The 15,887-nt window shown below is 42.5% G+C and overlaps 2 protein-coding genes and 1 non-coding gene across 3 annotated transcripts; 2 read left to right on the top strand and 1 right to left on the bottom strand.

The window, feature by feature from the left end:
- The first annotated feature begins 600 nt into the window (after positions 1-600).
- LOC117965304 (5S ribosomal RNA) lies at positions 601-719 on the top strand. Its single transcript, XR_004661427.2, has one exon. It is a non-coding gene; the product is annotated as a 5S ribosomal RNA (ribosomal RNA).
- A 7,529-nt stretch (positions 720-8,248) lies between these two features.
- On the top strand, positions 8,249-14,722 carry LOC131703015 (uncharacterized). Its single transcript, XM_059005895.1, has 4 exons — positions 8,249-8,570; positions 10,175-10,221; positions 11,145-11,497; positions 14,362-14,722. The coding sequence occupies exons 1-4, from the start codon at positions 8,288-8,290 to the stop codon at positions 14,672-14,674; spliced, it is 996 nt and encodes a 331-aa protein (XP_058861878.1). The 5' UTR covers positions 8,249-8,287; the 3' UTR covers positions 14,675-14,722.
- On the bottom strand, positions 12,655-13,362 carry LOC131702998 (histone H1-like). Its single transcript, XM_059005874.1, has one exon. It carries the CDS (start codon positions 13,297-13,299, stop codon positions 12,682-12,684), a length of 618 nt encoding a protein of 205 aa, XP_058861857.1. The 5' UTR covers positions 13,300-13,362; the 3' UTR covers positions 12,655-12,681.
- Positions 14,723-15,887: the final 1,165 nt, after the last annotated feature.

The raw sequence follows: 15,887 nt of genomic DNA, 5'->3' as shown, positions 1-15,887 counted from the left end.
AGGTCTGTGTCCATCCTGACCGAATCATCTGTCGAGCATAAACAAATAACCACTAAACCTACTGCTGCCCCTCGTCAGCGGAGTCCAATGACACATCTAGCCCTTTATCATTCATTACACAATACAACTGAGATCGGCTGTTTTAATAACGGTGTGTGGATTTCATTTCTGCTTCTTTACGTGTTTGTTTTCCCTTCAGTATAATGTTTGCTTTTCAGGTTGTGTGTGTGTGCGTGTGTGTGTGTGTGTGTGTGTGTGTGTCGTTTTATGGCCGTGCATATGCGTTTCTTATTTTTTATTTGTTCTTACCCCGTGGTTAGTTTTGGTGTCGTTTAAATTTGGTATTTAGGCTACTGAAAGAACAATACAGACGATAATCTTGTAAGTTTGTCCGACCACCCGCAATTATCGAAATAAATAAAGTAATATGTAAATATTGGAATGAATAAATAAATACGTATGGGAATAAATACATTTATGTCGATATTTATGTATTTATTCATTCATTCATTCATTCATTTTAAGCAATGCTTTTTTTTCTCGTGTAGCACTATTCCGGTATTAGTTACTATGAAACATACTAAACCACCACAGCTTTTCGCTTACGGCCATACCACCTTGAGAACGCCCGATCTCGTCTGATCTCGAAAACTAAGCAAGGTTGGGCCTGGTTAGTACTTGGATGGGAGACCCCCTGGGAATACCAGGTGCTGTAAGCTTTTCTACCTACAGCTTGAAAGGGGGCGCTATTTCCCCACATATTTCGAATAATATTCTCACACTTGCTCCAACTAGAAAAAAAAAATACATTTTATTTTAACATTTAACATGAAACTTTTAACATAAGTAAATGATATGAACTCAATCCATCCTGCCCTTTTCCCATGTGTGTGTGTGTTCGAGTTTGTTAAAACATAAAAAATTACATTATTTTTCAGTTTGATAAATAGACATTGCTGTGGAATTACGTGATTTCAAAGACATTGAGATTCAATGTATTATCAGTATATCAGCCTATATATGTACAGTAAAATGGTACATGGATATGTAAATATGTTTTTCTATTTTCTAGCTGCCATGAAAACTTACTGGTGTTCCTTAAAAAGAAAAAGCAACAAATCCAACATTTGGAACAGATGGCAGCTTGAGGAGAGAAGAAGAAAGTCAAAAAGAAATATAAGTGGTTTTACTATATGGTTGCAATTAAGGACAAATATTTTAACACATTGAAATGGTCTTTGTTTTTGTTAACTTTTTCTTAACTCAAATTTTGAAAGATAAAAGTCAAACCATGAGGTAAAATATTACGAATTAACAAATTGTCTTAAGAATTGTATAATTGTTGATGTAGACCTGACTTGGAACCTTAAAAGTTTTGCTGAATGTATCGGACACTACTTCAAATATTCCACATTTTATTGGACAGGATTAAGCAATATTAAAATGTCAGATGCATGGAGAGGTGTCATTCAATAGTTGAAATGCTTTGTCAAAGAAAATGTCAAAATGAAATTTGTTTATTGCTAATTTTTCCAGAAACTACAATGTCGTCTCCAAGTCCTGTCAACAGCTGAGAACAGTAGTTAGGCCCAGGCGATGGGCATCACCAGCATTTAAAGAGGTGAAGAAACACCTTGATTTACAATCCAGGGTGAGAAGCCCACAGGCAAAACCCCCCAAAAATGGGGTCATACTTAATTAGAGAGCATCCTGAATTTGAATCAGCCTGGATTACTCGGGAGAACTGAGCAGTATTCACTCAAATATGTCATGATAACAAAAAACTCCAAGTCCCATAAGCAAGTTGATAACTCCTCAGCTCCAAGCTAGTGCCACTGGAAGCAAACTCTGTCACTTGTTTGTCTAGATCTAACTCCGGACAATGCAAAATTGAAGAAACATGGCAGTTTGATTACAACATAATTTATCATTTTTTGTTGACCCTTGCAAGGTCATAGGTCGAAGGAGAAATAAAAAAAAAATAACAACCATAGTTTCTGCACTCAGCATGTCAGAAAAACCCCAGGTAATTTATTCTAGTAAAATCTGCACTGGTTGAGTTGGTATTGAATGCCCCATATATTAACATGGTGTGCACCTCAAATAGATGGAAGATTGGGTGTTTTAGTCTTCTTTTTCTAACTTGGATTATAACTTATAATAATAAAAATGATGTTATCTCAATTTCAGACACATTTTTAAATGAGGAACTCAGAAGTCCCTGAATGAATTTTTATTTTTTATTCAGGATCAGCACATCAGCGTTATTAAAGTCAGTTTATTCTTTATTGTCTTGCCTCCTGTGTCATCCTTGTTACCCACCTGGTCTCCTTCATTCCTTATGTGTGCAGCAGCTCCCTGGCACACATGTCTCAACACTTATGGGCCAGTTCATTCTGAACAGGCAGATTTCTAATGCCCCTCCTAGAGAGCAGGAAAGCACTGAGAGGCTAAACATAAAACTACTGGAAGGATAATCTAACTGTACTGTGAGTCATCCAACCCTATCAAGTCCCACCTGTGTTCACAGCTCAGATCTCATAGAACTGTCTGTGACACTTATTGAAACACAAGTGCAGCGCTTAGAACACATATACAAATAGAACTAATCCACTCTTCTATTAAACTGTGAATTTAGTGTTTGATTGAATCCCTCTCTGGAAACAGGCATCAGTGCCCTGCCAAGCTGCACACACTGCCATCACTCACACTGACCACAAGAGGGAGCCAGAGCACTACTGCTGCCCCATACTGTAACACAGTAATAAAACAATTGAAATAGGCAGCAGCAGTGAGCTCCCAAGTCAGTCCAGTTCTTCCGTTGTTAACACAAGGCTCCTCACACCCAGTAATCTAAACACTCCAGTGTGGTCTGTGTCTGGAGGAAGGAGCTGCTCACTGTGGTGTAGTTTACATGTATGTGTCACGGGTAGGGTGTCCACGGTAACCTGTATGATACCAAGAGATTTTGTCGACTACGCCACCTTGGGTTTGGGAAGGACAAGGACCTTTGTGGCCGAGAGGAAATAGAATTTGCCCCACGCGGCTTGGCAATTTTGAGTGAGTATTTAGGGTGCTGGCCTAAATCTTCTATGACGCTGGTTTGTGGACTGACCACGACCTGCGTTCGGTTACCTGCTGGTGTGCCCTGAGGGCGATGCCTTAGGTCACCCAGTGGAGCTGTGGGGACTGGGACTGTTCGTGTGACAGTCCGAGTCTGGGGAGCTCACCAGCGGCTCGACCTACCCCATGCAGAGGCAAGGGGAGGGAGCAATGCGGCCACCTGACTGGATGTCTCGCGTTCCTGGTGAGATCTTTGCAAAATCTCCTCCACTGCTGTCCCAAACGTATGACCTGGGGATATCGGCGCATCAAGCAGCGCAGCCTTATCCACATCAGGGACCCTGGCTTGAGACAGCCATAGCTGCCTACGAGCCACCACTAAGCTAGCCAGGCTCCAGCCAAGGGCTTGCCCTTGGAGACCGGAGACTTGCAGCCGTGTGCTGGACAGGAGGCGCAGCTCCGTGGCCACAGGCCCGGGGAGTGGGGCTTCACGCAATACACCATCTAAATACGTGGTCAGCACACTAGCTGTATTAGCCAAGTGAGTTGCCTGCGCTTCTGCTGCGTAGGCTCGCTTCAAATGTGTCTCCGTCACCCTGCATTGGGGGTTCGGGCACGCCGGGTCTTTAATAAGACCACCCACTGGCGGGGCCTTAACCAAGGCTGCAATGGTGGAGTCTACCAGGAGGCGAGCGATGCGGCCTGCTTCAGCACACTGAGTCCCGCGGCCGGGTGGTCCCAGGAGGAGTGTGCCTCCTCCAAAAAATCTGGGAAGGCCGGGAACCTCTGGGGGCGGGAAGCCAGCACCTGCGTCCAGAAAACGGACCAGCGTGGTTCTGATGCTGGCGTCCAGGGGAGCTGCAGGAAAGCTGCAGCACGTCCCACGAGTGCCAAAATGGAGCTGGACAGCGGGGTGGTACTGGCTTCTGAGACACTCTCAGAACCAGGCTCTTCCTCGGCAAGGGTCTCACCCACTTGCATCTCCGAGGAGAAAGAAGCCCCGTCACCTGAGGCCGCTATAGACAGCGTGTCCTCCTGTACCAGCTGAGATGACCCTGCCCACCCCTCCTGCACTCCAAAGGAAGAGGGGGGGGGGGTATGGCGACTGGGGCTGCGGGACCTGGACAGGGGAAGAGCTCCAGGACCTGGGTCATCTTGGCCTTGAGATCCATAATGTCCATACAGGGATGAGACCCCGACATAGGCCTGGCCTTGTGCATTAGCACTGAGGCACTGCTTGCACTGCGACGAACACTGGCAAGTGTTAGCATAGTGTATACAACCACTATTGTTGCAGCAAGGATATTAACCTTGTACACCTTGTGCCGAGTACCCTGTTTACACTGGGTACTGCGCAGCACTGTGAGCTATATGCTAGGTTGACCTGTGCCTACACAATTAGCGCAACGTGCACCACATGCACTGCTTGCACTGTGCATCCCAGGCACCGTATCTACGTGAACTGTGTACCGTGTGTAATCACACTAGAGTGGTAGAGGTATCAGCACGCGTGCACATGTGTTCTGTGTGATCCGAGCACTGCACACTCCGAGTACTGAGGGCACTAAGTGCACCGCGTATCGTGCAGCGTTGTTGTGCACTACCACTGAGGCGCTGGGCACCATGTGTCGCTTATATTAAGCACCTGTGCCCCGAGATAATAACATCACGGGCTATGCGTGCGCCGCGGTACCGCAGCACCAGGGAGGCCGCTACGCTATGTGCCGACCCTAACCGCGTGGTCAACACACACACCTGGTCAGCGCAGAGCGTGTACCGGGGGGGACGCAGGGCCGAAGCCGCGGTTGGCGAGTATAAGCAGACAATAAACACGGTGAAAAATAGTACACTGTTTGTTTACAGCATTGCAAACACCTTGCTGCCTAAAGAGCACACACACCACAAACAATACATTCAAAGTAATACCAATAAATATGACACACAAATAACATTAGTTTAAAATATTATTATTCAACATATACATCATTCAATAATAATAATAATAATAATAATAATAATAATAATAATAATAATAATAATAATAATAATAGGCTTGTAATCAATAAACTGCATTTCTATTATTACTTTGGAAGAGAATTCAATTGCTGAATATTTGTAGGAAGACACACAGAAAACAACAAGACACAGCAATTATTTGACACATGAAGGGAAGCAGGGATTCAGGATTTAACTGTGGAAAATTAGCAGAGAACAGAGCATACAGTGAAATAATGAAGTGCTTTCGAGAAACTCATCAATATAATGAGATCTGATTTGGACAAAGCAATTCCACACTCAGTGCAGTAATGAAGTGAACCTTTATACGCTTTGGATTCCAAACTAATCTCAACAGAAGACTTTGCTCTTGTTATTATTAAGTACGATTTCATCAACTCTACTTTACTTGTGTGTGCAGGCTAGCTTTAACCCTACCAGGACACCTGTCCTTGGCTGTAAGAATATGACTATAGTAGCTTATCCACCTGGCTGAAAACCAGAAAATCCAGCACTGTGATGGATTTTTTTCAGCTTTAGCACAAACCAGAGGTATTTACAGATACTGTAAAAAGATCACAGAATGAGTGCAATAAGGAGCCCAGTTAGAAGAAATTGAAAATCAACAAGATGAATAAACCTTGTTTGTTTGTTTATATTCTTTCATTATTTTTCTGTAATGGGGCAAGATTATCACTTTATTCCATCTTTCATTTTCTAATATTATTTAAGGTTGTTGTTTTTTGTTGTTGTTTTGTTTTTTGCTGATAGTAATCCTATACACACATTTACAAGTACAAGGAAAGCTCACCAGAGGGCACCAAAACATTACTTGTGTGGAAAAGGCCTCAACATGGCTGTCCAGGGTATTCTGTTGGGAATGGTAATGGACAGAATCCACCTGTCAGGAACTTCAGTATTAAAGCGACCACACTCCAGGATAAATTACCCTGAGAGGGAATACCTGCATCATAAATATACAGTAAAATAGACTATACAATTAAAAACAAACTCTAATACAATATATACTGTATACTATACAATAAAAATAAACTCAAATACAATATACTGTATGCTATACAATAAAAATAAACTCAAGTACAATATATACTGTATATTATACAATAAAAATAAACTCAAGTACAATATATACTGTATATTATACAATAAAAATAAACTCAAATACAATATATACTGTATACAGTATATACTTGTAATACAGTTTGCTATGATATAGAAAAAAGTGCTACACCATACAAACTCAGAGAAAAAAAAATTATCAGTGTTAATAGTATAAAATATATTCAGTATATGCTTTTTTCTATATTTTGTAGTTAAATACTTTCAAATGTATACAGCAAGATAATAGAAGCCAGGCTTAAATTGAGTCAAATAACAATTTGTATGAAGTGCTTATTTATTCAGCACTGCCATTGTCAATGTTTCACTCCAACATAAAGATATATTGAAAAACAAACAGAAGCTTGTAGATAACTAAACTAAACTAATAATCCATTCTGGCAACAAACAATCACACACTGACTAACCCCAGTCAGTGCAAGGAGGACACCTGTCTAAGGGTTCACTGTCATAATGAGGGTGCTTTTCATTCCTACTGGTTACATGGCTGAGCATGACGCTTCACTTCCAAGCACACTTATGCTCGTTTTTGGACCAATCGAGAACCCAGTTCCCAAGACCTTTGCCTCAATTCCCTCCACTCCCATAGAAGCCCCTGTGTCAACTACCAGCCCAAACTTCACACCTACAGGGCCTACTGATGCAGAGGCACTTGCCAGCTCGCCTCGGACCATTGCAGAAGCTCCCAAAGCACTGACTTCAGCACGTGCTTCTGCACTGCTGCCCTTGGCTTCTAATTGAATCTCATGGAAATCTACCTTGGTAGATTCAGCTTCCATTTCTATAAAACCTCAGATTTTAGGAATCGTCATGGTTTGTCCAAGTGTAACCCAAATGGACTATATTTCAATGAAGCTGGTTTATTGTGGATCACAATGCCTTCGTCGTGTTGCATATTAACATATTTAATTGAGATACTGCCTTCTTCGTCTGTAAAAAAAAGAGATAGTTATTTATTTTTTATCACATTTTTATTAGGTTTTAATGATAACAAACAAAATACACTCAATAATGCATGCAAAATGTGGTACAGTACATAGGGGGTTAACATAAGATGAGATAAAACAAATACATGAATACATCAATACATAATAGAATAAAATAAAACTTAGGGAGTGAGGGCTCCCACACTTAAAATAAAAACATGAATTATTTGGACCGCAGATGGCCCAAACATGACTTAATGTTATCCTGACTTTCGAATAACATTCTCATAACGTTCTGAAACATCACTGTGTTCGCGGGGTTACTATAAAATCTATTACTGACACCTTGTGGTCATGATACGCAACTGCACGTCATCACATTGCTTATCATTGAATTTCTGCAAGTGTGTCACGTGATTGTAGTTTCGTGTTGTTTGTATACTCTTGTATACAACAGCATTTATTTACTTTAACAACATAGAACAGCATAAACATTCTGCATGGACAGATGTGAACGCACAGTTTCGTTTTTCCAAAGCTGGTAAAGGATTTACTCGTGACTTAGGGCAGTACATGTGCTTATTAGAGTGACTGTATTTTGTTTATGACTGTAAGTCGCCCTGGATAAGGGCGTCTGCTAAGAAATAAATAAATAAATAAATAAATAAATAAATAAATAAATAAATAATAATAATAATAATAATAATAATAATAATAATAATAATAATAATAATAATAATAATACTTACAGCGCATCGACTCCAACAACACCGGTGTAAAAGAAACCCATGAGTGTGTGTGTGTGTGTAAACATGTGTTTGCCTCTGCAGAAATGCAGAAATACAACTGCAATACGCAGGGAAATGCATAACCATTATCTAAGAAAACAATGTGAAACAACTTATTTGGAATCAGGTTAACAACGCGAATGTAGATGCATTTATTGAAATGTTCTTTAATCAGCAACACTGTGCAGGGAATGCGAGTCAGCAGTTTGGTGGTTAACACGCGCTCACAGACACGGCTCAGTGGTGGGCGGGTCTAATGTGTGCGCGCTCTTCTTTGCTGGCTTCTTTTTCAATCAGGTCCGGTCTGCGTGTATGTAATAGAACCTCAGCCCTCGTTTCAAGTATTGTGTTATTTTTATAATACGGATCTACAATATGTCTGGAAGAGGCAAAGGTGGTAAAGGACTCGGGAAAGGAGGCGCCAAGCGGCATCGCAAAGTGCTCCGTGATAACATCCAGGGCATCACCAAGCCCGCTATCCGCCGCCTGGCTCGCCGCGGAGGAGTGAAGCGAATCTCCGGGCTGATCTATGAAGAGACCCGCGGGGTGTTGAAGGTTTTCCTGGAGAATGTGATCCGGGATGCCGTCACCTACACTGAGCACGCCAAGAGAAAGACCGTCACCGCTATGGATGTGGTGTACGCTCTGAAGCGCCAGGGTCGCACTCTGTACGGATTCGGAGGTTAAGGATATTCATCGGCTGCATTTGAACACAAAGGCTCTTTTCATAGCCACCCACAATATCAAGCACGAGTTTAAATCCGTTTACTAATCATTCACTTTCTACAACCTCAGGAGATGCTCTTTGGGTTAGGGTGTTAGTTATATATTTATGTATGTTGTTTATATATGTATCTGCGTAAACTCTGAATTCCAATGACGTGTGTATGTATAATATGCGTTTTAGGAGTTATTTTGTTTAAATAAAGTCTGCATTAATAAAGTACGGATAATGTATTAACGAGCTAATTTAATTAAGGTAGTATGTTGATGTAAACTAGGGAAAGGTATTGTTCGAAACTTGAACAGTCTTAAGCAAAAACACCGCTGCTTCACTTTAATATTAACAAACTGCTGATCCCGCAGAACTAGCGGTGTGTTCACTGGAAACCCCTTCCAGCTCTCCTAACAGGAGGCGGCCTGTCACCGGGGGAATGCGCTGCTCAGATGCGCGGGATTATACAGCGGGGGTCGAGGCCGAGTGGGTAAGACGATGGACTGGGAATCCATTGGAGTCTCACCGCGCAGGTTCCAATCCTGCAGACAACGTGTAAATATTCATTTTGTATTATTCCGTGCCATTGTATAATCTCAATGAAACCATAGATAGGATGTCTATGAATGTTTTCATGTGGGCAAAAATCTGAGCCTGTGTTACTGAACCTCATCCCGAGGATACTCGAGTTAAAACAGGCACGGTGATCTAAACATCTACAGCGATATTTCGGTTATTTGTACTTTGGGGGGGGAATGTTTTAATCAAACGGTTTTATAATGTAAATAAATTATTGGAACATATAATTTAAATTGGTATCATTGAAGATATAACTGCCTTTACACAATGTAAACAAACTGGACAGTCAACAATATCGACTTTCTAGTTAACTGAAGTGCCCAGAACTCTAAACTGTAAACTAAAACCTAGGAATTATAACAACTCGAACACGACTGTAGGGCAGTGTGGTTTTAAACACTTCTAAACGGTTACATTTTGTTACAGCTGTCTTCCAATTTAAAAATGCGCGCCAAGAGGAAACAAGACAAACCGCAGCAGAACAGCGAAAAACCAGAAACAGCGGGCAGGGAATGATACCACCAATCAGAGGCATGCAATAAGATTCTGCACGCCCTCATCCACTATGACGTCTTTTAACATTCTAACTAGTATTGCACCGTTCTGTCCAATCACGAATGAGCCGGTGTGTATAATAGCAGGAGAGCGGCCGCGCATTTATTGTTGTGATATTCTGAACTACAGTGAAGATGTCTGGAAGAGGAAAGACTGGCGGTAAAGCCCGTGCTAAAGCAAAGACTCGCTCCTCCAGGGCAGGACTGCAGTTCCCAGTCGGTCGTGTTCACAGGCTACTGCGGAAGGGAAACTATGCCCAGCGTGTGGGCGCTGGAGCCCCGGTCTATCTGGCCGCTGTGCTCGAGTACCTGACTGCTGAAATCCTGGAGCTGGCCGGGAACGCCGCCCGGGACAACAAGAAAACCAGAATCATCCCGCGTCACCTGCAGCTCGCTGTCCGCAACGACGAGGAGCTCAACAAGCTGATGGGAGGCGTCACCATCGCTCAGGGCGGAGTGCTGCCCAACATCCAGGCCGTGCTGCTGCCCAAGAAAACCGAGAAGCCAGCCAAGAAATAAATCACTCGGACGGGGCTTTTACATCTTATAAACCCCCAAAGGCTCTTTTAAGAGCCACCCACTTTTCTATAAAAGCGCATCGAATCGGTTTATTTTTATTGTCTGAAAAATACCGACTGGTGAGAATTGAAGCAATAAATAGTTAGTTTGTATTTGTGTGTGGCAGTGCAGCGCTGCCATGTCTGTTTGGAGCGATATCAAACACACGCCTCGCCTCAGCGCGTGTAGCTCACGTTCCCACATTAATGCCACGTTCTTTACAAAGAGACAATCTGATACAATATCAATTGACTGCTTTACTTTGTTTTCGATCGAGCTACCTTGAAACATGCTTCCAGTTGGAAATCCACCTCCTCCCGTGTTTGTGTTTTATTGCGGGGATATGTATTTTCCGTGTTTTGTTTTTTGTTTGTTTGTTTTCAGTCTGATTATAGTTTTTGAATTGGTCTATTTTCTTTAGTGTTAATGGTACATGCTTGGTTTATGTATTTTCTCTCGCCATAAATAAGTATTGCTTGCCTATTGTTGAGCGTTTCTCCGTTACAATTTTGAACCAAGACTGCTTAATCTGAATGGAATGCATTTCTTATACTGGGGATAAGCAATGTTGTCCTGAGTGACTATACTGTATTTATTTAAAAAAAGGCGCCAACAGCTCCGAAACAATAACTGCTTAACAGAATGCGCGCGCGCAGAATTCAAATGTTCCAATCAATCATTGAGAGTCTGGAATATAGCCAATGAGGAACAGAGACCCGCCCTTCAGATCTCATAGCCTATCAGAGTAGCTCAGTTCCTATATAGTCTCTGTTATCGGCTGCTTGTGCCATTTACAGGGTTTTTTTTTTTAAATACTGTGTAGTAGAGTTTGAAAATGGCAAGAACTAAGCAGACTGCGCGTAAGTCCACCGGTGGAAAGGCGCCCAGGAAACAGCTTGCTACCAAGGCTGCTCGAAAGAGCGCCCCCGCTACCGGCGGCGTGAAGAAACCTCACCGTTACAGACCTGGCACTGTGGCTCTGAGGGAAATCCGCCGCTATCAGAAATCCACCGAGTTGTTGATCCGCAAACTGCCCTTCCAGCGGCTCGTCCGAGAAATCGCTCAGGATTTCAAGACCGACCTGCGCTTCCAGAGCTCCGCTGTAATGGCGCTGCAGGAGGCTAGCGAGGCTTACCTGGTCGGGCTCTTTGAGGACACCAACCTGTGTGCCATTCACGCCAAGAGAGTCACCATCATGCCCAAAGACATCCAGCTGGCCCGCCGAATCCGAGGAGAACGCGCTTAAACTGCAAAACCCTTAAAATACAGCGAAACTCAAAGGCTCTTCTAAGAGCCACCCACTTCTCTGAAAGTGTTATATTCCAATTTTAAATAAACAGCTGTAGTTTACACGGTAAGTGTTATATGTGTAAGTTTCGCAATTGGAACATGTTAACATTATATTAAGAGCGTTTTTCGCTTTTCCTTCCCAACGTTGTGTTTCTTTTAAACCATCAAATCTATAGATGGAAAGAGAGGCTACATTTTAGGCCAAAATAAAAATCTGATATCAGATATAAAAAAAATGCCTCGTTTATTATCGGCGGAATTTCGGGAGGTGAACCGGCTCGGACTCGCTCAGCTTGTTCGGTGTGTAACAGGAACAGCTTCGAGTCTTTTCTCAGAATCAGTTTGTTCTGTTTCTGTTCTAGCATCTTGGCTGACAGCGATGTGGGGATGATGGGGTTTGTGCTTGGTGATGTTTTTTTTCAGTCGACAAGTTCAAACCAGTATTTATATAATATGTAAAATAGCAACATTAATAAAATTGAGTCAAATACATAAAAACAATCTCGCTGTACAGTACAGACCATCGTAAATCGAGTCTGTTTATTGTAGTTTTCCAGTATTGCAGATACAGTTGTCATTGATCTAATGTATAATGTGCACAATGTGATAATTTTAATTGTAAGTCGCCCTGGTTAAGGGCGTCTGCTAAGAAATAATAATAAAAATAAAAGAATTGAACAATGTGACGTTTCCAAATCTAACACGAAATACTGTACAACTGCATTATGGCTTTTGATAGACTTTTACGACATCATTTCGTAGTTTATTTGATTACATGTCAAATAAAATATGTAAATGAGGTTATTAATTATTTTAAAGGTGTTTCAATCATAGAATTCGAGATAATGCAACACCTTTGTCCACAGCTGTACCTGCGGGGCGGCGCCATGTTTCACCGTCTTGGACTGCTCGCCGAGGAGAGCGGGCTGTTCCACCGAGAAAGCGGAACACGTTCCACGGCAGCACATTCCACACATCGCCCTGTGTTTACAAGGACAACCTGCTCTTTTAGAAAGATGTTTTGGCTCTGAAAAGAGCCTTTGGGTTCAATGTCGCATCGTCGCTTTAACTGATCACTTCTTTTTAGGAGCCGCCTTCTTCGCTGCGGGTTTAGCTGCCTTGGTCGCCTTTTTAGGTTTAGGCGCTGTCTTCGCTTTCTTCGGGCTCTTCTTTACGACCTTTTTAGGCTTGGCAGCCGCTTTCTTCGGGCTCTTGGGCGCCTTCTTTACAGCTTTCGGTTTCTTCGCTTTCGTAGGAGTCTTCTTGGGTGTCGCTGCTTTCTTTGCCGAAACCTTTTTCGTTGTTTTCTTGACAACCGCTTTCTTTGCCGCTGGTTTCTTTGGAGCTGCCGCCTTCTTGGCCGCCTTCTCCTTGGCTTCAGCTGCTTTTTTGTTGAGCTTGAAGGAGCCCGAGGCGCCGGTGCCCTTGGTCTGTAGCAGGGTCTCCTTGGTCACCAGGCTCTTGAGGGCTCTATTGACGAGGGAGTTGTTCTTCTCCACATCGTAGCCGCCGGCCTGCAGGATCTTCTTGAGCGCCGCCACAGACAGCCCGCTGCGCTCCTTGGAGGCAGACACAGCCTTGACGATGAGCTCCGACACGCTGGGACCCGATTTCTTGGGCTTTGCCGCGGTCTTTTTCTTGAGAGCTTTAGCCGGAGCAGGAGCGGCTGGTGCTGGAGCAGTTTCTGCCATTTCTAATATTTCAACACGGAGAAAACTCAAACTTAATACTAAACTGTTCTGTGTGTCACAGAATGTGAGCAGGAAGGCGGAGAGCGGAACTTATCCACACGATGAGAACCGTGTAGACTCAACTGACCCGCAGGCAACAGATTCATTATGAAAACGTCCTGTCTTGTGTTTTCACGCAGCACAAAATATACAATTTGATAATGAAATTGGAACAAATGTACACAAACAACCGGGGGTATCAAAGCAGAAGGCTTGTGTTTACAATATAACGTATTCTTTAACCAGGACCTTTACTGCATCTTTAATTGAGGTGACCAAAACTGCACTATCCTCCAGCGAAACCAAACTGCTCGCTCTGTACTTCGCTAGATTTTTTTGAATATAAGATGACAATTGTATTATTTAAAGTAACTGTATGATTGGTTTCACAAACGAGAAAGCTAGGCAAACACAACTTAAGTTTGAAGCGTGAAGTTTGTAAAACTGGACATTTAATCACCTTTATGTGCGGTGCGGTTAATACACTGCATCACGTTCTGCCGGATCATCCCCTTGTAATCGATTGGGAGAATTACTTTGTTGAATTGTATTTCTCTTCACCCCTGACCCACACTTGTTGCAACAATGTAATTACCCTGGCATCAGCACAGCATTCTCTGAGTAGTTTAAATATTTCATCAGTAGTGTATTTCATAGGCAATGCCACCTCTGCCTCCTGGTGAGGAAAAAAGGTTATTTTTCCACTGTGTGTTTGCCTGCAGAAATACATAACCATTATGTTGGAAAACAATGTGTAAAAACTTATTTGGAATCAGGTTAAAGGACATTTCCATAAATTCATTCACATTCGCGTTGTTAATCAGCAACACTATGCAGGGAATGCGAGTCAGCAGTTTGGTGGTTAACACGCGCTCACAGACACGGCTCAGTGGTGGGCGGGTCTAATGTGTGCGCGCTCTTCTTTGCTGGCTTCTTTTTCAATCAGGTCCGGTCTGCGTGTATGTATTAGAGCCTCAGCCCTCGTTTCAAGTATTGTGTTATTTTCATAATACGGATTTAAAATATGTCTGGAAGAGGCAAAGGTGGTAAAGGACTCGGGAAAGGAGGCGCTAAGCGGCATCGCAAAGTGCTCCGTGATAACATCCAGGGCATCACCAAGCCCGCTATCCGCCGCCTGGCTCGCCGCGGAGGAGTGAAGCGAATTTCCGGGCTGATCTATGAAGAGACCCGCGGGGTGTTGAAGGTGTTCCTGGAGAATGTGATCCGGGATGCCGTCACCTACACTGAGCACGCCAAGAGAAAGACCGTCACCGCTATGGATGTGGTGTACGCTCTGAAGCGCCAGGGTCGCACTCTGTACGGATTCGGGGGTTAAAGATTTGGACACAAGGACACGAACACAAAGGCTCTTTTAAGAGCCGCCCACCTTTTCATTTAAAGAGTTTTCAATTCTGAAACAAGCTAAATTTTAGTACACCACTAAAATCTTCAAAAGAATAAAATCACATTTTTCAAAATGTTTTATACTGTTATCTCCCCAGTGTTTTCTTTGTTGTTTTAAAATGGCTATTTCACGCTGTGTAACGAGAGTATTTTAGGCTGAAACTTAAGTGTTGGATTTTTAACTCTTTACACAAATCCAGAAAAAAATTAAATTAAAATAAGCATTTTAGTTAATAAATCAATAAAAATCAATTAATTGAATGGAATTGTATTTTAAAAAGTGAACATTTTCAGTAATAATGAGAAAATACGAGCTCGGTTTTATCCGATTCCGTGCAGAATTAAAGTCAGATAAGAAATAAAACACTTAAAAAAAAAAAAAAAAAAAAAAAGTCTTATCTAATTTTATTTTCAGTACATTTTGTAATCAGTATAATAAATTAAAAGCAGCAGATCCTGATTCAGCTTTGAGCTCCACGATGTCGTCTTTTCTGTATTTGAGTTGAAGTTTCGCCATTCAAGCTGCTGTGAAACAATCGGGACTCTGGGATGAGGAAGAAATCGAAAAGCATCAGCATTGATCGTGTGTTTCTACATTTAACGTGTTTAATGAGCACAGAAAGTGACGTGGATTTGATTATTTATATTTCTATATTTAAGACGCATCGGGTGTGGATTTCAGTATTGCTGTATACCGAGTTCTTCATGTATTTAATAAATGAAAAACAAAAGACCTAAACTAACCGCTCAAGAAAAAAGGCGCCGAATTCAAACCTGAACTCGAGAGAGAAAAAAAAAGATCTCAGCTCGCGGCAAAGTCACCACCCCCTCTGTTGCGTTTCCAGTGAACAACCAATCACATCGAAGTACTCCGTCACTCGGGAGCGTTGCTAGGTTACCAGGTCAACATTCTCACTCTAAAGGGTTGTTTGGTAATAATTTGCATACAGACTGTATAAATACTGGGGCTATGGGGGCGGGTTACTCATTCATCTTTCAAAAAGCATCAGAGAAGGAAAATGCCAGAACCGAAAGCTGCACTCGCGCCGAAGAAAGGCTCCAAGAAGGCTGTTGCCAAGACCCAGCCTAAGGGAGGGAAGAAGCGCAGAAAGACCAGGAAGGAGAGCTACGCAATCTACGTGTAC

This window comes from Acipenser ruthenus, chromosome 32 (assembly GCF_902713425.1).
Source record: "Acipenser ruthenus chromosome 32, fAciRut3.2 maternal haplotype, whole genome shotgun sequence".
NCBI lineage: Eukaryota > Metazoa > Chordata > Actinopteri > Acipenseriformes > Acipenseridae > Acipenser > Acipenser ruthenus.
This window is presented reverse-complemented; position numbering and strand designations above follow the sequence as displayed.